General features: G+C 56.1%; 6 protein-coding genes across 6 annotated transcripts; 2 read left to right on the top strand and 4 right to left on the bottom strand.

Annotated features, from left to right (window-relative positions):
* The first annotated feature begins 290 nt into the window (after positions 1–290).
* On the top strand, positions 291–2,746 carry K437DRAFT_254790 (SecY protein). Its single transcript, XM_013389274.1, has 4 exons — positions 291–693; positions 771–1,049; positions 1,135–2,157; positions 2,252–2,746. The coding sequence occupies exons 1-4, from the start codon at positions 654–656 to the stop codon at positions 2,308–2,310; spliced, it is 1,401 nt and encodes a 466-aa protein (XP_013244728.1). The 5' UTR covers positions 291–653; the 3' UTR covers positions 2,311–2,746.
* Positions 2,747–2,887: 141 nt separating this feature from the next.
* K437DRAFT_221603 (uncharacterized protein) lies at positions 2,888–4,309 on the bottom strand (the record flags this gene model as incomplete). Its single annotated transcript, XM_013389273.1, has 5 exons — positions 2,888–2,986; positions 3,103–3,255; positions 3,346–3,371; positions 3,458–3,630; positions 3,723–4,309. 5 exons carry the CDS (start codon positions 4,307–4,309, stop codon positions 2,888–2,890), a joined length of 1,038 nt encoding a protein of 345 aa, XP_013244727.1.
* Positions 4,310–4,882: 573 nt separating this feature from the next.
* On the bottom strand, positions 4,883–6,446 carry K437DRAFT_49919 (uncharacterized protein). The gene is made up of 3 exons (XM_013389254.1): positions 5,765–6,446; positions 5,552–5,678; positions 4,883–5,476 (listed from the first exon to the last, which is right to left on the bottom strand). The coding sequence occupies exons 1-3, from the start codon at positions 6,247–6,249 to the stop codon at positions 5,267–5,269; spliced, it is 822 nt and encodes a 273-aa protein (XP_013244708.1). The 5' UTR covers positions 6,250–6,446; the 3' UTR covers positions 4,883–5,266.
* A 1,221-nt stretch (positions 6,447–7,667) lies between these two features.
* Positions 7,668–12,918, bottom strand: K437DRAFT_49924 (uncharacterized protein). The gene is made up of 3 exons (XM_013389255.1): positions 12,835–12,918; positions 9,349–12,755; positions 7,668–9,281 (listed from the first exon to the last, which is right to left on the bottom strand). Exons 2-3 carry the CDS (start codon positions 12,691–12,693, stop codon positions 8,046–8,048), a joined length of 4,581 nt encoding a protein of 1,526 aa, XP_013244709.1. The 5' UTR covers positions 12,694–12,755; positions 12,835–12,918; the 3' UTR covers positions 7,668–8,045.
* Positions 12,919–13,701: 783 nt separating this feature from the next.
* On the top strand, positions 13,702–14,840 carry K437DRAFT_254787 (uncharacterized protein). Its single transcript, XM_013389272.1, has 3 exons — positions 13,702–14,021; positions 14,132–14,447; positions 14,517–14,840. Exons 1-3 carry the CDS (start codon positions 13,808–13,810, stop codon positions 14,602–14,604), a joined length of 618 nt encoding a protein of 205 aa, XP_013244726.1. The 5' UTR covers positions 13,702–13,807; the 3' UTR covers positions 14,605–14,840.
* On the bottom strand, positions 14,711–17,919 carry K437DRAFT_254786 (BRE1-domain-containing protein). The gene is made up of 9 exons (XM_013389271.1): positions 17,739–17,919; positions 17,521–17,664; positions 17,398–17,455; positions 17,146–17,324; positions 16,145–17,076; positions 15,730–16,084; positions 15,164–15,640; positions 14,925–15,093; positions 14,711–14,841 (listed from the first exon to the last, which is right to left on the bottom strand). Exons 1-9 carry the CDS (start codon positions 17,877–17,879, stop codon positions 14,834–14,836), a joined length of 2,463 nt encoding a protein of 820 aa, XP_013244725.1. The 5' UTR covers positions 17,880–17,919; the 3' UTR covers positions 14,711–14,833.
* Positions 17,920–17,964: the final 45 nt, after the last annotated feature.

Genomic DNA, 17,964 nt, shown 5'->3' with positions numbered 1-17,964 from the left:
GATGGTGGTGGTAGTGATGAGAAGGTCTTCCTATCTGGCTCTTCTCTCGGCGTGTGCCCCAGTCATCCCCAGCGGAGGTCCCGAGAGGAGGTGGTCTCGCCAGTCGACCAGGAGGTGGTAACCCTACGTTGGGTGGTCGCCTGGGCCGGCAAGAGAGAGAGACGTGGAGCTCTCTCCCGAACTGGGAAAGGGGGCAGTAGAGCAGTCTTTCCGCTCTTGATTGGTGGATTCTTCTCAGCAACACACTTGCCTCTCAAGTTCTAACCCCCTCCTCTCCTCCATCGACCATCATCCTAGCCACTACCACTAGCTACAACTGTGCAGCCAGGGTGGGAGTGCACAGAGAGAGAGAGAGAGAGCTTCTGGATCGACGACGACACTACCGCCGCCGCCGCCATCATGAGCTCCTGTGAGTAGTCGTAGAGGAAGCTGTACCCTACTCTTCTGCTAGAGCGAGGGCAGCGTGACGTGCCATGGTATCACATGCTACGTTCCGGTCCCTCCGTTTTCGCTGCGCATTGCAGAGATCGAAGCCGGGCACCCTGGATGCCCCTTGGTGGTGGCAGCGAGCTAGCGATTATCGCTGAAATCAGAATGCATTCTCTGTCCCCTTTCCCGCTCTAGTCCGCTTCTTGTCGCTCGTGCGACCCTTCATGTCCGTCCTCCCCGAGGTATCGGCACCAGAGAGAAAAGGTGAGCCCCGAGCGGGCAATCGCCTGCTGTTTCTGCTGCTCCAAGACTCACCTTGCACCATGGCTGTTCTCATCCAGTCCCCTTCCAGTCCCGCGTAGCATGGACCGCCATCGTCCTGGCCATCTTCCTCGTCTCCTCGCAGATCCCGCTGTACGGCATCATGTCCTCCGACTCGTCTGACCCGCTCTACTGGATGCGCGTCATCCTCGCCTCGAACAGAGGCACCCTCATGGAACTCGGCATCACACCCATCGTCACCAGTGGCATGATCATGCAGCTCCTCGCCGGCGCGAACCTTGTCGAAGTGGACTTTAGCCTCAAAGAGGACCGTGCGCTGTTCGGCGGCGCCCAAAAGCGTGAGTCTGATCTCTAATGACGCCTACAGACACGGAGAGGCATCTGATCGATCCTGTTGCGCCGCTGCTGCCGCCCTCCACGCAGTCTTCGCCGTGATCATCTCCCTCGGCCAGGCGACCGTGTACGTTCTAACCGGCCTCTACGGCCAGCCAAAGGACCTTGGCGCCGGCGTATGTCTGCTGCTGATCCTGCAGCTCGTTGTTGCTGGCTTGATCGTCATCCTGCTCGACGAGCTGCTGCAGAAGGGATACGGCCTCGGCTCGGGTATCTCGCTGTTCATCGCGACCAATATCTGCGAGTCGATCGTCTGGAAGGCCTTCTCTCCAACGACAGTCAACACCGGCCGCGGGCCGGAGTTCGAGGGCGCGCTCGTCGCGCTCTTCCACCTGCTCTTCACTTGGAACGACAAGAGCCGCGCGCTCAAGGAGGCATTCTACCGCGACCGCCTGCCTAACGTGATGAACCTGCTTGCGACACTGTTCATCTTCCTCGTCGTCATCTACCTCCAGGGCTTCCGCATCGAGATCCCCGTCAAATCGCAGCGCTTCCGTGGCCAACGCGGCGTGTACCCTGTCAAGCTGTTCTACACATCCAATATGCCGATCATGCTCGAGAGCGCGCTGACGTCCAACGTGTTCATCATCAGCCAGATGCTCGCGAACCGCTTCCCGGACAACCTGTTTGTCAAGCTGCTGGGCGTCTGGGAGCCGATGGAGGACTCGCTGCAGCTGCACGCGGTCAACGGCTTGGCGTACTACATGTCTGCGCCGCACACGTTCAAGGAGGTAGTCGGCGACCCAGTCCACACGGCCGTGTACATCGCCTTCACGCTCACCGCCTGCGCCCTCTTCAGCAAGACCTGGATCGAGGTCTCCGGTAGCGGTCCGCGCGAGGTTGCCAAGCAGCTCAAGGACAACCAGATGGTCATGGCCGGCCACAGGGAGGCGTCCATGTACAAAGAGCTCAAGCGCGTGATCCCCACCGCGGCCGCTTTCGGAGGCGCGACCATTGGCGCGCTCTCCGTCCTTGCCGACCTCATTGGTGCCTTTGGCTCCGGTACCGGCATCCTTCTCGCCGTCACGATCATCTACAGCTACTTTGAAATGGGTGCGTTCCCTATGACCTTCAGGTTGCCATTTGCATGCCAGAAGCAGCAGCTGACGTGTTGGATTGCCTTCCCCCCTTCTCTTCTTTCTGACAGGCATGCGAGAGGCCGGTGGCGCCGAGATGGCCGCGCTCGGCGACTTGATGGGCACATAATCAAAATGTGTGCTCGCCTCCGACAGGCTTCGCACGGTCTTGCATCTCGCTTCAAGCAGAGAAGAAAGCGCAGGTGCATGGCAGATGTGGAGGACATTGCAGCAGGAAAGAGTCTGGCGCGTCTCTGTTGCGCCCTGCCGCTAGGGAGAAAGGTTGCAGGCAGCCTACACGGCAGAGCAATGTAGAGGCAAGAAGGGCAGATGCGAAGCAGCAAAAGAGGCTGCCGTCAGGCGTGCTTCTCCCTTGCCCAGATGCAACCGTCAGGTCGGGGTGTGTGTTTGCGCACTGACACAGGAGCTCGACGGTACAGAAAAAACAGGAAGCACACCATATGAAAAACAATTCCGCGGCGCGAGGCTTCCGCGGTGCGGCGCAGTTGTAATTATAGATAAATCGGTAAATTGCAACCCCCTGCAGATGCTTCTTCCTTTCCTCCGCGGCTGCTGCCCTGCATTGTGTTTCTCTCAATTACAACATCTGTGAAAGAGTAGAATACAACATCTCAACATCTGGTTTGCGATTTCGTCACTCGCGTCCATGCTGCGACTTTTGAGCTTTCCCAAATCGCTTTTCGCTCCTATGAGTCTGTCTTCTGGCGCTTTCGGGCAGAGTCTTGCGCCTCCAGCGGGAGAATGTCGGGCGCTGGTCCCGATGGCACGATGCGTGTCGGGTTGATCTGCAGAAGCGGAGCATGTGCGGGGTGTTTGGGAGGGGGGTGATTGACGTCCAGCATTCGGTTGGTCAACATTTGCATCCAAAAGAAAAGCGCAAAGGAGGACAAGTTAAATTCACCTGCGAGTGCGACTGGTAGTAATGAGCCTTGATGTGATCAAAGCGCGTCGTCTCCTTGAACCCGGGGACGCTCCAGTACAGCTGGCGCAACCAGCGGTGGATCTCCGGGTAGCCTGCGCGGATCGTGTTGAGGTTGCATTTGAAGTGGCCGACCTGTGTTGCGAGGGAAGGAGCAAGAGCAGTTACGTGGGACACGTTAGATAGCAGTCCGCTAGGATGGATGCGGAGAAGAACGCGACTTACGTAGACCGGATCGAAGCGGATGATGGCTGAGGAAAGCGAAACCAGGGGTCACACAAGGACGTCAGCATCTTCCCTGAAGTTAACATCAGTACGTACGACTAGCGGGACTCACTCGTGTACAACCTGATGTCGGCCTCGGTGAGCTTGTTACCGATTAAGTAGTCCCTCCCATCCGAAAGGATGGACTCGATTCGGTCCAAGCTTTTAAAGAGGGGTTTGATGTTCGCTTCGTATGCTTCCTGCTTAGACGCAAACCCGCACTTGTAGACGCCATTGTTGATTGTACTTGTAAGTCGCGATCGACAAGGAAAATGCTCAGCTGCCACACTCTCCTTCTCTGCAGCCATCGAATAGCTCTGGGCAGCACTGCCACTCACTCGTATACCCATTCGTTCAATTCGTCAATCTCCTTGCGCAATTTGTCGTCCTCTGGGTAGAAGCTGAGCCCCTTTTTATCTTCGGGAAGGAATTGGTCGAAGCACGTGTTCATGAAGCGAATGATCTCAGATGATTCGTTCGATACGATCGTCTTGTTCTTTTCATCCCAGATGATGGGGACCGTGCACTTAGCGTTGTAACCAGGATCGGCCTCCCTGTAAAAGTCCCTGATAAGCTTTTTGTCCTTGTGACCGGGTACGAACCCCTCTCCGAGAATGCCAAGTCCTTCTGGGCCTTCGTCGGAGGTAAAGGTCCACCCGTTCGAGCCGAGGAACGAGTTGACGGAAGTGTACGGCAGCAAACCCTCCACCTTATCCATGCCCTTTAGAGCGCGGACAATTAGCGTGCGGTGTGCCCAAGGACACGCATACGAGACGATCAGTTTGTACCTATTCAGCTCTGGCTGGAACTGGCTGTCCGGCGCGATGGAGATCGAGTCGCGGAATGAGGACACCTGGCGACGGTAGTGGCCGTCCTTGGAAGCCCAGACGAGCACGTCATTCTTTTTTGTGTCGGTGGAAGCCATCCTGATGAAGATGTTCGAGCGTGCTGTTGCTGCTGAGGTTGCTTCCGTTGGAGTTGTATGACTTCCCAACAGTTTCACTGGAGCCAACGTTGACGCCGACGAAGCTGTAGCAAACGATTTCCTCTGCGTGCGACAGGGAGCTGCTGCTACGCGAGATTGGAGCTGAAAGACGAACCTACGTGCAACCATTCAAACACTATTCGGGCTTGCTTAGGTCCTGGCCGAAAAGAAGACGGAGCAAAATGCGAATATGGAGAGCAAGAGATGGGGTGGGCGCACAAGCAGACAACCCTGCCCGATGGATTGGGATTGGAAAGCCTGCTTCTTATATATACGCCGGCATGCAAGAGAACAGAAATAGGAAAGCTGACCGGAAGCCTCGGGCGTATGCAAGACGATGCTTGGTGTTAAGTGTGGCCTTGTCCACACACATATCATGTCGGAACGGAACCCGTGCTGTAGATAGCAAACACATCGTCATCCGATCCGTCTCACCTTACCCCCGCCACCACGCTGACCGAGAATACGAGACACGAAACACGAAACTCTGGACAGATCGCCTTACGATACATGCTCCAAGTTGGATTGGCCATTGGAACATCGCATGTCAAGCGACTTGGCATCATTTGATCTGGTTAGTACAGTACAGTGGTCATGTGACTAGGGAGAGCGGATCAGCAAAGGCGAATAGGGCGGGAGCAGGGTTGGTTGCGGCAAGGAATGAGAGGAGAGGAGCACGCAAAGGTGAAAGGCAAGAGGATGCCCAAAGGGGCCCCGTATCACGTTCTAGTCATGCAATGGCAGAAGAGAAAGGACGCGCGCAGCACGTCCTTCAGATCGGGGCTGTGTATATCCGCACAGCACGGAAAGTCGGAAATAGAAAGGTTGGGGGGAAAGGAGCGTGACGCAACGAGACGAGGGGACTGTTCGACGGGGCGCGAGGAAGCGTCTAGCACCTCACACGAGTTTCAGGTAGTACGCGCTCGCGGGGCTACCATCATCGACATAGTTGAGCTTGACATAGTGCGTGCCGCTGCCGTTCTGCGCCAGCGTCTCACGGCCAAGCGTGTACTTCCCGCTAAAGTCGCCGTCTGGATCGTCGCGCGGCTCGCCGATAAAGGCGAGGTTGTAGCTGAATCCGTTTGAGCTGGGTTGTTTTGTGAGCGACTGTCGAAATCAGAGCATCAGATATCAATACACAATCTTGCCCGAGGTATTTGAAAATGCAAAGCCGGAACTCACCCAGTATTGCATCATCTGAGAACTGTCATCCGAGTAGGAACATTGGTCGTTCACCAGCCTGGAAGTCGACTGAGCGAGCTGTGCTCCTGAAACGCAATGATGAGGGCTCTGCTCCCATCGGAGATGCCTAGAATAGCCCCGAAAAAAAGTAGGCGAGTCAGCCCAGTTTTCGATGGGGGCAACGCAAGCACAAAGTGTTCGTCGCCGACGTACCCATACCACACTGTCGCCGCCTTGTCGTCTTGCCTGTGCCACTTCATGAAGCTGCTGCTGCAAGCATCGAAACGGAACGACTGTGCTGGAGCGCTAACCTCGCCGTGGCCGACGTCGAGCATCTGCAGTCCATCTTTGTTCCGAATACCTTCAAAAGCGGCATTCTTGGCTTTGCCTGTCGACCTTGAAACGAGCTTGAGCGTGCCCGAGTAGGAGAAACCATTGCAGCCAATGGTGCCGACAACACGTTTGTCCAGCATGTCCGTCGATCCGAGCGCCGCGTCCGCCAGCGCAAGTTGACGGTCGGCCACCGCTCGTGCTTCGGCTAGGGAGATGGACGCCAGCCTTGACGACGACCCGCTCGCGAGGGCATTCTCATCGACAACAGGCTGGCTCAGCTCATAGCGGCCTAATACACCGGCGGAGACTGCTTGAAAGAGTGAAAAACCGAACAGCGCGGCAGCAGGTTGACTTCTGACCTTCATCTTGCCGAGGTCGTCAAGTCTCGCGTGGAAGAGAACCCAACTTCCAAAGCGTATTAGGAAGACGACAAAGGCAGCTTGGTAGGTAAGACCGTTTTGGTGAAAGGAAAAGACGAGCAAACTAAAATGAAGGAGACGGCGTGGATGATAAAGGTGTGAGGATTACAATCGAGACGTGAGACAGGGCTGAAATAACAGTGCCCCTCTTTTTGAATTTGAGTGTAGACCTCGACGGTCGGGGCGGTCAGTAGTTACATATAGTTGCTAAGCCACAAGCAGTACGAACATCAGCGTGTCAGCGCCATTCATCAGTACGTTCAGTGCAGTCAGTGGTTAAAAGTTATTGCAGATTGGGCAGGTTGAGTACAGCAATGACAACGCGCTGTCAATGAACTTGTATGGCAGTGCCCACCGCCCAGCATTCCGAAGATTTGGGTTCGCACTGTGCTGCCTGTAAAGGAAACTCAGGCGCACGGCATTACTCTGTTGTATGCGAAGATGGAAGACTACTGCCGTTGATGTCAGCATGTACCTGTGACTGCGCGCCAGCGGTTAGCCGGTCAGTCAGTCATCAGTGGTCAGGATTAAAGTCGCACAAGACACCAGCCAAGGCGGGTCCTCATCGCCTCATCTCTTACAGTCCTGCTGCAGTGCGCTATTATCATGAATATGGGTGCAAGGTGCATCATTCCCGATCGCATTGGCGCAAGAGCCAAATCCTGCCAAAACCAAGAGGCACAAGGCGGATGCTGACAGCTACCATAGTAATAAGACGAGAAGTGCACGACAGCTTCTTGGCCATGTTCAGGTATGTATTTTGTATACACAACACATTTGTACTGCCCACATACCGGCGGGCAAAACACTGGCACAGCAGAGATGAACCCACTGCGACGCCTGGGTGGACCTGGAGAGACCGGAGTCGGCACTTTGAGTGGAGTAGGGTGGGGCCGTGGATAATGTCTTATCTTGAAACCCGAGGATCGGCACTCGAAAGTGGAAAGTTCGAGGAGACAAAAGACCCCAGCCCTCTGCCAAGCTAGACCAATCTGAGAGCTGCCGCGAGGCCCGGGTTAACCGCTGACTGCGGACCCTGATTCCTGTCCTCCTTGAGGGTCTGAGAGGCCCGACGAGACCCTACAAGACCTGCGTAGCGAGGACGACCAGCTGGCCGCTAAGTACCGTCTCTTCTTCCTTGGCCTATACCTGCCTGTGCCCTGTGAAGCTTGGGTTGCTTGGCGTGCCGAAAAGTATCGGACACTTATGGCTTCGTCTTGCCAGCTGCCAGTATCGCGAGGCCTTCCCTGCCCCGGTTGGCAAGAATGCCAACGGTTGTTTGAGCGCTAGGTGTTACACTTGTTTTCTGCCGTTGGGCGCGGCGCGCACGCTCCGTCTTAGCAACCGACAATTGATTGTTTGTTAGGCGAATGGAAGTCACGTGACGCAATTACTGCCGATTTCCATGTGTAGCTGCCAGCTTCATCCCTCATTCGACTTGAAAGCTGGTCACATGGCAATCTGGGATCAGGAGCATGGAGCTTCGAACTGGTGCTCGTGGTATCGTTGTGTGCGATGCGGTTTGATAATTACAAGAAAGTGTCCAGCTTATAGCCGTGCTTGCGGGCCGCGGATGTAAAATGAGTGGCTTTGAAAAATGAAGGCGAAGGGGTCGGGTAAGCAATAAGGAGAGTAGAAGAGTTGGTGTGGTCGAAGGTTTGTGGTATAGAGGATCATCCCAAAATCCCTTGGCAAGCGGAATAGCAGCGCTGCGATGGCGAACGGTGCAAAGTGCAGTTACGTCATAACACGTACGTCGCTGGGATGACACCTTGATTGCCGTTCACATCACGCGCGAGCCACCAACTCTCGTCTTCGTCCGAAAGGATGGCTAGCTGTTGGCCAGCGCGTACGCTGAGCTCCGAAGGGTGGGTTGCCTCAAAGCTATAGCGAGCATGTGCGACGAAGCCTTGAGTCTCGTCCGCCATCTCCTCCCAGCCGCTTTCTGAGGTGTATTCGGTGGAAAGGGGTCCAGGTGCGCCAACGCTGATGTTGCGCTGCTGCTGCTCATTGCTAGAGTCGGTCGTGTAGTAGCCTGACCTGCCAGTGGCGGCCCCGTCGCTATGATAGACCATGCTCGTCTGTGTCTCATCACTGTGGTCATTTGTGCCAAATGCAACCGAGTCCATCCGGTTGTGCCCGACTGGCTCCCGCGCAGAGCCACTTGATTCCCCACCCGCGCGATACCCGGAGGAGCTGTAGTAGCCAGCATCGTGATGCCCGGCGCCCATGACGTTCTCTGTCGCCGCGTTCAGCGTGGCGAGCAGAGAGTCTGGCTTTGTCTCTGGAGCCCCCAGTGAATCGTCCGATGAAGACAAGGGTATTGTGAGATCGTCCTTTGACCGACGCCGGGTGAGCGCGAAGATCAGACCGAGCAGGACGAGCAGGAAGACGATGCCGAGGCCGATGGCGATTGATATCAAGATGACGAGGCCAACAGCGAGTCGATGTAGATTCGGGAATCTCAACGTCTCGATCGATCGAGTGACTCCCCGGACGATGCCAGACTGGCCGTTCAAGTCGATAGCGCGTAGGAAGGGTGCCCAATTTGTACCGTCAAAGAAGGCGCTTGAGACGTTCCCGTAATCCAGCATACTGAGCGCGCCACTGACAACCAAGATACGGTTGCTCTCGAGCACATCATTGGGCGAGTGCGCCGTATTGATCGGCATGAAGGTGAGCTGTGCCACGCCCGTTTCAGCCAGGAGCTGTGGATCGCCGAGGCTCTGGAAAGCCGAACCATTCCACTTAACGAGGAAGGGCTTGGTCCCATCAGTAGTCCGGCCTGCGACAAAAATCGAGTTAATCTGCAAATCATCGACAGATACGGCCGTTGCTGGTCCTGGAATCTGGTCTGGTCCAGTGCCAATCTGGCCATAAGGTGTCCAGGTGGCATTGTCAAAGCTCCAGCCCGCCAGCGAGGCGAACACGCCGTTGACGAAGAGAGATCCTGCGACGATCAGTGTCCCCGCGTGATCCTTTTGAGAGTCAAAATTTCATGTCAGCTGGATCTGTCAAGTGTATTGATGAAACAGAAACGCTCACGCTAGCAAAGTCCATGTCGGTGACGGTCCCTGCAAAGCCCGTCCCAAGCGGTATCCATCTCATTTCCTCGGCATTCCATTCACAGACACTGGGGCATGGCAGAGAGCCGGCACTGTCAAACGTGCCGGATGCGACAACAATGCTGCTATCGGGGCGATGGGCCAGCTTGGTTACTGAGGCGGAACCCTTAGTCGCTGTTAAAGCAGCGATGTTAGCGTTCCAGGCACCAGTTTCAAGGTCAAAGATGTTCATGCCACCGTCACCCCCCACAAAGAGCGTGTTATTGACGACCAAAAGTGAGCGGATGACGCTAACGCTCGAGGCTGTGCCACCGCTTGAATTGGGATACCCCGGCAAAGGCGTCAGTAATCTGCTCTCATCGTCGTAGATGCCAATGTTGTTGATGCCTGTCGTCGTAGAGAAGTTGCCGCCAACGATCTGGCTATAGTTGCCATCGGGTCGCTGCCAAAACACCGTCGCTAAGACTTGGTTGCGATCGTCGGAAAATAGCGAAGGCGGAGCAAGTGCGTCTTGCCGCTTTACAAGTGCCGTCGCGCCTTGCAGCCAGCGGGGTAGCAGTGATGGCGAATTTGTCTGTGATGCTGAAAGCTGTCGAGAGTGGAGGTTGCGCGTGAAAGCCGAGAGGTGGTCCAGGCCGCGGCGCAAGCTGTTCGTCACAGGTCCAGTGCCATTGTCGAAAGCGAAGTTCAGCGCCTTGATGACGGGGAGCTGGCTGTTTTTCGCCGGCTCCTGTAGAGTGACCGCAGCGGGTGCGCTGTTGGTACTGAGCACGGAAATGGGCCCGGCAAAGTAGCTTAGGGACTTCGGCTCTGCATCGGGCGCACCGTTACCTGCGGAAATGCTGCCCACCACAAGTGGAGTCTGCAGCTGCCATGCTTTGGTTGTCGTATTCCAGATGGCATAGCCGCCAGTCGAAGTCTCACTGCCGGTGGCGTTGAAATGGCCGGTGAAAAGAACACCGTCCTTTGCGATCGTGCTGACAGACGAAACTGGGCCAGACAGGCCATCTGCCAGGGATGCCCATGTGTCCTCAGCAGGGTCGTAACGGGCGGCATTCATCAGCTGCACCTGACCGTCGGCAGTGGAAGAGAAGTTACCGCCGATGTAGATCAAATTGTCCACCGCGACCATGCCAGTGACCGGTCCGAGCACACCACCGCCGGCAAGACGCATGATGTTCGCCCCATTACTCGCACTTGTGAAGCTAACAATGCTTGCAAAGTCACTGCTGCTGCTGTTCACGGGGGACAGGCTTTTCGGGTCACCGTTGCCAGCGCGGAACACGCCGGCAACGAACGTCCTGTTGGCGACGCTGGCGATCGATGAGACGTACTCGGTCGAGTTCTGGGCGACGCCTGCGCTGCGAAGCGCGACAGCAAAATTGTCGAGGGGTGTTATCGTGCTGTTCAGCAGTAGAGCTGACATGTTCATTTGTAGCGAGGTAGCAGCCGAGTCAAACAGGTCATACTCGAATAGGCCAAACGAGTTTTGAGCGGTAAGAGGTAAAAAGGAGCTATTGCGAAGCACAAAGTTGACTCGGTCCGCCACTACAGTGAAGCTCGAGGAATCCGGCGCTGTCGGATTCTGCGGGATGGAGAGCACAACCGAAGGCAAAAAGGAAGGGGTGGCACCTTGTACCTCGCCGTCATACACGAGCACCGCGGTCGTGTCCTGCACGTCCTGAGATATTGTAGTTGGCGTGCCCGAATTGGTCGCGTTGTTCATGACGGTAGCGAGGACATCTATGCGTTGGCCACACGTCGATGTCTGCTTGCAGCCAGGAATTTGCATGTAGATCGAGTAGTTACCCGTGATGGGAACATAGACGTTCCAAGAGACCGACGCACCGCTATCCGTGCCAATGGTGCTCGAGCTATCCGTCAGGGCGAGATAAGACTCGGTGGTGCCCGTCAAGGTCGAGTAGGTTGCAGGGTACCAGTCTCCTGTGGACGTCGATTGCGAGTATGTGCCGTTCACGCCGACTTCAAGAGACGAACATGCTCCGCGGTTCGATGCCTCGTACGCATAAGCCCACGATCCAGCCGAAAGCAGTTCCAAGATGTGCAGTCCGGCGCCATCCCCATAGTGATCTGTGGCTGTGAACTGGAAGCCAGTCATCTTCTTGATCCCGTTCGGTGCATTGTTGGCAGCCGCGTTGGAGATTAGAAAGTCCTGGAAAGGGATTGTTTCCGAATGAGCCAGAGGACAGGCAGTTGTGCAAGTTGCGTTCTGATTCGTCGCTGGATCAAGGTAGATGAGTTCAAGGACGGTGTTGTCCGGGATCGAGACGACGTTGAACGTCTTTGTGCCCCGTCCCTGATAGAATGTATTGCCGATGCGGAATGCTCGTGCGTCAATGGACCGGAATGTGCGAATGGTGAGCTGGCCGTTTCCGCCATCTGCAAAGAGGTATGAGCTACCAGCTCCATCGCTTCCTTGCGGGCAGAGGATCTGTGCAGGGTTGCTGAAGCCGTCAATGTCGGAGGAGGGCCCGCCTGTGAGCTCAGATTGTGCGAGGGATAACGGCGCCAGGCCGCTTGTGATGGGGCTGGCCGATGTGTTGACGCCTGAGGATACGCCTTGGATCTGCCCGCCAGTGAAGGAGACCGAGAAGGATCCTCCAAAGCGGACCATGGAGGAGTTTATCCCGGGAGAGATGGTCCTGACTGCGCCGTTCAAGCCTCCAAAGTCTGGGGGATTCCACATCCCCGCAGCCGCATCCCAAAGCGCAACGTTCCCCAAATATGCTGATGCGTTGGCGGCTGCCGTCGGAGCGCCGAATGCCCCTCCGAACACGACCGTCTGATGCTGCGTGTCGCAGTACAGCGCATCGATAGGACCGTCGATACCACCTGCGATATTGTCCCACTTCCCTGTGGTGGGGTTCCAGCTGGCGACATTGCTCGCGGTCACGCCTCCGACCTCTGAAAAATTGCCGCCCATGAACACGCCCGCTTTTGCGCCACCGAGTTGGCAAATCGCGCGAATTTCACCACCAGAGTTGGTGGAACCGATCTGGATGAGCGACCCGTTGTGTGCTCGTGCAAGCAGTGTCGACGCACTGGGGTTGAGCTGCTGCCCGGCCAGTGCTGGGGTGGCAACTAGTGACGAGTTCCAGATCTCGAGTCCCGAGAATGCACCCACGACCCCGACCAGGCCCAGCGCGTCGAAGTCGATAGAGGGGAAGGACGAGCTGTCGGCGGCTACTTTCGGTGCAAGCAGCATTATTGCTGTAGCCACACCTGCCGCCAGCATGTTCCTTCTTCCCCGTCTCGGTGGCCGCGAAGGCCCAGCTGTTGTTTCCAATGCTAGGCCTTTCTTCATGTTTGCGAGGTACGAAGGCGGAGTGAAAGTAAAAGGTGACCCCTGTAGTCGACAGGGTAACGCTGCAAATGCAGGTATTGAACAAGACGCAAATTCTCGGTCAGCACGGCGCGTGTTGCCTGGCAGAAGCGTTCTACCTACCCTGTGAGGCGCACGCGAGAGATCTGGCAGATAGAAATTGTCGACTAAAGCTTGGCGTTCTTATTCAAGGGAACGGCATTGGGCCGCGCACAAGAATGTGGCTGTCAGGGCGTGGTTGAGGCCGATTAACGAGTCGAGTTGCAGTGAAGGCAGTGGCGGGAGAGAGTTTGAGGATGGGAATCCGCTGCTAGCGTGAGCAAAGGAGCGTGCGTATTTGCTCAGCGGTTCTGTCAATGTGGTTGATAGGAGCGAGCGAAAAGAAGGCTGGGGGGTGAGGTTGATAATCTCGTACAAGAGCCGGCGTGGTCGCAGCCGACACTCCGTCTCAGAGTCCTCACGAGTGGCTGGAACTGAAGCCTGGGGGCATACAGCACCTCGCAGCAAGCCCTACTGTGTCCACTCTCCTTCGACGCGGTGTCCAACAAGTGCGGCTGATGCGAAACTACCTGTGACGCATGCTTGATCAACATTGGTCCCCGAATATTATGACGAGACGTGAGGTTGTTGTGCTCATCATTAGCAGCTGCGGGTGGCAGGGGGCGCACTCTCTACATGACTGGGGTGTGGCGGATGGAATTCTTCCTAGGGGCAGCCAAACTGCGGAAGGAAATTCAGAGCCTTTTGTCGGCGTCTACCTTTTGCACCTTCTAATTCCGGGCTCTCTTACACTTTCCGGGGAAACGGCAGGGTTAGAGCCCAAAGAGGCAGAGCTGGTGCCTGTTCAGTTCTCCCTCCAGTTTTGTAGAAACCATGAAAAATGAACGGGTCGGCACTGCGCCAGCCAACAGGAGGCGGCCACAGCCACGCTGGCTGGGGACCAAAAGGCGAGAGGTTCAGCTCGTGCTTACTAGCCGCGAAGGTGATGCGATCCTGGTTGCTAGCATTCAGGCAGCATCATAGTAACGACCTTGGTACTTGGCACTTCACATCTCGCACCTGCGCGACCGTGCTTCTCTTTCCTGAACGCCCGCTCATGATGCATGCAATCACTTCGCGGGCGCTAGTCCGCGCCGCGGCCTCATCCCGGGCAGCGGCGGCTCGGGCCAGCAGGAGCACTACCAGCAGCAGGGCAACGCCGCTCACTGCGATTGCAGCACCTCACGCCTTCTCCTCAAGCTCAAGGCAGAGCGCAGATGCGCACTCTTCTTCGCCATCTTCCTCAGGTGATGAATACGTGACCAACGAGGGTGAGTGGTGTTTGGAACAATGGCAGCTGGCCCGCGGAAGACGCCGCCCGGAAGGCTTGCCGAAGCTGACTCCCATGCGGGTCTTGGTCATGCTGTGTCTTGCATAACAGGCTTCTCCGCTCCCATCTGGCGTAACACGTTCTTCCTGCTAATTGCAGGTGTCGTCGCATACCGCTTGTCCGAGATGCAAGCTTCCACATCGTCGGCGCACTCGTCCCATGTCAACGCCGACGAGCACGACGACAGCGAGGAAGCAGCGGACACCCGACCATTCCTGACACGCTACATTGCCTACTACACCACCCCAGCCGATGTCTGGAAGCGCCGGAATGCCAAGCACTACGAGCTCGTGAAGGAGGAGGCCGAGAAGAAGCTCTTCTTCCAGGATGCAGAGAGGCCGCCGGTCCACAGGTTCCGGTACCCTCAGTGAGTTTCCAAGCAACCTCGTCTTGTAATCGGAAAAAAAGCTCATAACGCTGTGTTTCTGCTCGCCAGGACATTTGAGCAAGCCTCGCCACACGGCTTACCGGTCGGAGCGCAGGTCGATCTCTCTGATCTCAAAGTCAAGACTGAAAACGAATAGACGTCGGTCCGAGTGGGCCATTCCACAGCGGACGAAGCTTGCGCTGTACGCCCGAGAGCAATCTATGACAGCGAGAAAGAGCACGCCGGAGAGGGGAACTGCTACAAATGGTCCATCTGACTTTGTTTCTACAGAAACTACGATGAGAAATACATCTTGAACAGTGACTGGGCGTCCGCAAGTGGGCACGTAGAAGGTGGGCACTGAGAGTGCTGGAAGCGGAGCTCGTTCATTGCACTGCCATACCAAATACGGAGAAAGGAGTGCAACCTTGTGTCAGCTAGCTCCAAGTTTCTCAGATCCTGCCAACGAGCACTCACGGTATAATGGCTGGACATCGCTGACAGCAAAGGCCAGGCCACAATGAGGACACTTGCGTTGTCTTGTCTGGATGCGCGAATCAACGCACGGTGCGCAGAACGTGTGCATGCACTTTGTGATAACACGATCTCGATATCGTTCCTTGCAAGACGAACAGCGGAGGAGAGACTGGGTGGGAGAAGACGGATTTGAGTGAGCGCATGGGGGCTGAAGCAAGGAGTGCCAGTCGCAGACTCACATTCAATGCTTCCAGCTCTCCGTCTGCATTGCTGAGGCTGCTCTTTCGTCCGCCGCCGCTATTGCTGTTGCTTGCGATCGCTTTCTTGCCTCGTTCCAGATCCTTCTCGAGCTGCGCCACCCTCTCCTCCAGGCGTGCCTTTGCCGCGCTTGCCTGGTCCAAGCTCTCCATGCGCGACTTCGCCAACGCGTCCAGCTGCTGAGCCATTGCGACCGCTTCCCTCTCCTTTGCCATTGCGCGCTCGACCGCAATGTTCATTTCTGCCAGCTTTGTCATGTGCTCCTCTAGACTCTTGCGCAAAAGCGTCACCTCCTCTTCGTGCATCTGGAGCTGTGCCCCGAATCGCTTCTCCGTGTCCATGTATTGCTCGATCACCGCAGTCTGCCGCTCCAGCGTCCGATTGAGAACCTGCTTCTCAGCGTCCAGGGCATCGCGAGCCCGCATGGCGGAGAAGTACTTGTTGTCCGCTTTAGATTTCTGGATTGTAACCCAGAGCGAGCGTGAGAGAGGGTAAGAGGCATACCCAGGGAACATACGCTTCCCGCGTACGCGTTCAGGAAACTCACCTCGGTAGTCAACCGGGCGATCTTGTCTTCTAAGCGACTCAGCTCAATGACCTTGCTGGTGAATTGTTTTTCCGCTTCGGACGATGCGCTGCCAAGCCTGTCAATCTCCCCGACGAGCTCCTCGATGGTCTTATCGGTGGCCTCCACTTGAGCTGTCAGCGACTTGATAAGCGCTTCCTGTGACTTGAGCCGCTCGGTCGCGTCCGCGCCACTTTCATCCCGGACAAGGGATTCCAAGATTTTGACTCTCACTGCCAGGTCTGACGTCTGTTTCGCCACGTCGGCGCCTGCAGTAAAAGATGTATGAAGAGCATCGTACCGCGTCTGTAAGTCGTCTAGCGAAGATTGGAGGGTGCTAAAGCAAAAATGCAAATTTAGGGAGCAAGTCCGACAATAATTCGCTGAAGCTGCTCACTCAAGTTGCTTTTTGAGCTTCCCTTCCACATCCACGTCTTCATCCTGCAGCGTGGCGCCATCTTGTTCGGCGCTAAAAAGGCACTGGAAAGTCGTCAAGTCGCCTCTCCTACCTGAGAGCACGAGCTGTAGTCGCCTGATATCGTGCCGCAGCTTGTCCACTTTCTGCTCTTTGAGCGAGGCGAGAGCCTTGATTTCTTGCACCTGGGTGCTTTTGACAGCCTCCTTGTGCTTCCTCTCCGCCACATCCGCTTGTAGATCGTCGCGCTGCGTGCGCAAGCGTAGAGTATCTGCATCCTTCGCCGCGATCTGCTTGCGCAGCTCGTCGACGACCAAAGCACTTTGATCCTTGTGCAGCTGCTCAAAAGCCTGTCTGGACTCCCGCAGCTCGACGTTCTCCACTTGGGTTGCTTCCCACTCTGCTTTTGCTCGCGACAGCTGTGTTTGAAGCTCGACGGCATGTTTGCGCAGCTCCAAATAGCTGACGCTTTCTGCAATTTTGGCATCTGGTATTTGTAGCATCTCTGACCTGAGCCTGTCGTTCTCCATCCTTATCGCAAGGAGTTCCTGCCGCAACCCTTCCGCCTCGGTTAGTCGGGATGATGCCAATCGCTGTAAATCCTCGACTTGCTCTGCATGCTTCACATCATTCACCATGCCGCTCGCGGTAGACATGCCCTCGTGATCAGCAGGGATTCCCTCCTTTGGTTTTGATGGCTCTGGTATCGGCGTCTCAGCCTTCCCTGTATCTGTGAGTTGCACAGCCTCCTCGGGAGGGTCCGCCGTTCTCTCCACAGCCCGCACAGAGGGCGAAAGCAGTCGATCTCGCTGCCGCTCTGCCCGCCGCAGCTTTTCGAGCGCATCATGAAGCTCGACTCCTGCCCGCTCAAAAGACGCCTGCGTAGCATCTGCTTGATGGCGCAGAGTAGCAGCCTGTCCGAATACATAAGACCCCAAATCAGCAATAATCCAAAGAAGACTTCGTGGATGGAGAGTGTGCACCTCTTGAGCCAGCTGGTGGCATCTCCCTTGCAGCTCAGCTTCTGAAGGTTGGAGGGACGTCCCATCGGAAGCCAGAAGCTTGACGATGGCACAAATGGCCTCCGACGATCGTAGCATCGCTTTCTGCAGCGATCCAGGATCTCGCACGCCTTTACTTGCGTCGATTGCAGAAAAAAGATCTGCCGAGGCAGACGTGCACGCAGGGCTTGTCAGCACCGCTTCAACGTTTCTCGAAGGTGCGCAACACCTCACCTTGCTGCTGCCCCCTTAGGGAAGCGCCTTTAACAAGCGACTTGATGTCATCCACCAGCTATAACATGCGATCCATCAGCATGCAGAGTGCGGAGTCATGAAGGAGAAGGGGTGTCCACTCACTACGCTCCATGATTGCTGAAAGGTATTTGACCTTTGTTCGAACGCTTGGAGCTCATGTTGCATGGACGATATTCGCCTCTCCGCTCGGACGAGATCTCTCTGCCCCTCCAGAAAGCGTCTATAGATGGCCTCTTTCCGGTATTCCTGAGAAAGGAGGCCAGCCAATTCTGATGAGCAAGCTGTATGCAATTCCGGAACTGCGACCGGAAGGAACCTACCTCCAGTCCATTGTACGCTGGACTCTCTTCTGCAGCTTCGCCGGCAGGGCCCATAGACCCTGACGGCTTACCATTTGTGATCGATGTGGACGAGAGTGAACGATCCAGCTGCAGCTTCTTGTTCGAGCCAGAGCGCTGCATAGTGATGGAAGATGCCGAGCCAAGCGCATCAAATGGCCGCTTCCTGTCATCCATCATGGTGGATGCTCGTGCCCCGCCCTTCATA

The sequence above is a fragment of the Tilletiaria anomala genome (assembly GCF_000711695.1).
Source record: "Tilletiaria anomala UBC 951 chromosome Unknown K437scaffold_16, whole genome shotgun sequence".
NCBI lineage: Eukaryota > Fungi > Basidiomycota > Exobasidiomycetes > Georgefischeriales > Tilletiariaceae > Tilletiaria > Tilletiaria anomala.
The sequence above is the reverse complement of the archived record's forward strand: the minus strand, read 5'-3'. Positions and strand labels throughout refer to the sequence as shown.

Bases quoted from the DNA above. Each gene is read 5' to 3' on its own strand.
- K437DRAFT_254790 (XM_013389274.1), top strand. From the start codon at position 654: ATGTCCGTCCTCCCCGAGGTATCGGCACCAGAGAGAAAAG. The intron at 694-770 runs GTGAGCCCCGAG...GTTCTCATCCAG, and splicing joins ATCGGCACCAGAGAGAAAAG to TCCCCTTCCAGTCCCGCGTA. The intron at 2,158-2,251 runs GTGCGTTCCCTA...TCTTTCTGACAG, and splicing joins CTACAGCTACTTTGAAATGG to GCATGCGAGAGGCCGGTGGC.
- K437DRAFT_49919 (XM_013389254.1), bottom strand. From the start codon at position 6,249: ATGAAGGTCAGAAGTCAACCTGCTGCCGCGCTGTTCGGTTTTTCACTC. The intron at 5,679-5,764 runs GTACGTCGGCGA...GGGCTATTCTAG, and splicing joins GCGGCGACAGTGTGGTATGG to GCATCTCCGATGGGAGCAGA. The intron at 5,477-5,551 runs GTGAGTTCCGGC...TGATTTCGACAG, and splicing joins CTCAGATGATGCAATACTGG to TCGCTCACAAAACAACCCAG.
- K437DRAFT_49924 (XM_013389255.1), bottom strand. From the start codon at position 12,693: ATGAAGAAAGGCCTAGCATTGGAAACAACAGCTGGGCCTTCGCGGCCA. The intron at 9,282-9,348 runs GTGAGCGTTTCT...GACTCTCAAAAG, and splicing joins CCGACATGGACTTTGCTAGC to GATCACGCGGGGACACTGAT.
- K437DRAFT_254787 (XM_013389272.1), top strand. From the start codon at position 13,808: ATGATGCATGCAATCACTTCGCGGGCGCTAGTCCGCGCCGCGGCCTCA. The intron at 14,022-14,131 runs GTGAGTGGTGTT...CTTGCATAACAG, and splicing joins TGAATACGTGACCAACGAGG to GCTTCTCCGCTCCCATCTGG. The intron at 14,448-14,516 runs GTGAGTTTCCAA...TCTGCTCGCCAG, and splicing joins CACAGGTTCCGGTACCCTCA to GACATTTGAGCAAGCCTCGC.
- K437DRAFT_254786 (XM_013389271.1), bottom strand. From the start codon at position 17,879: ATGCAGCGCTCTGGCTCGAACAAGAAGCTGCAGCTGGATCGTTCACTC. The intron at 16,085-16,144 runs GTGAGCAGCTTC...TTTTTGCTTTAG, and splicing joins AAGCTCAAAAAGCAACTTGA to CACCCTCCAATCTTCGCTAG. The intron at 15,094-15,163 runs GTGAGTCTGCGA...TCTCCCACCCAG, and splicing joins GAGAGCTGGAAGCATTGAAT to TCTCTCCTCCGCTGTTCGTC.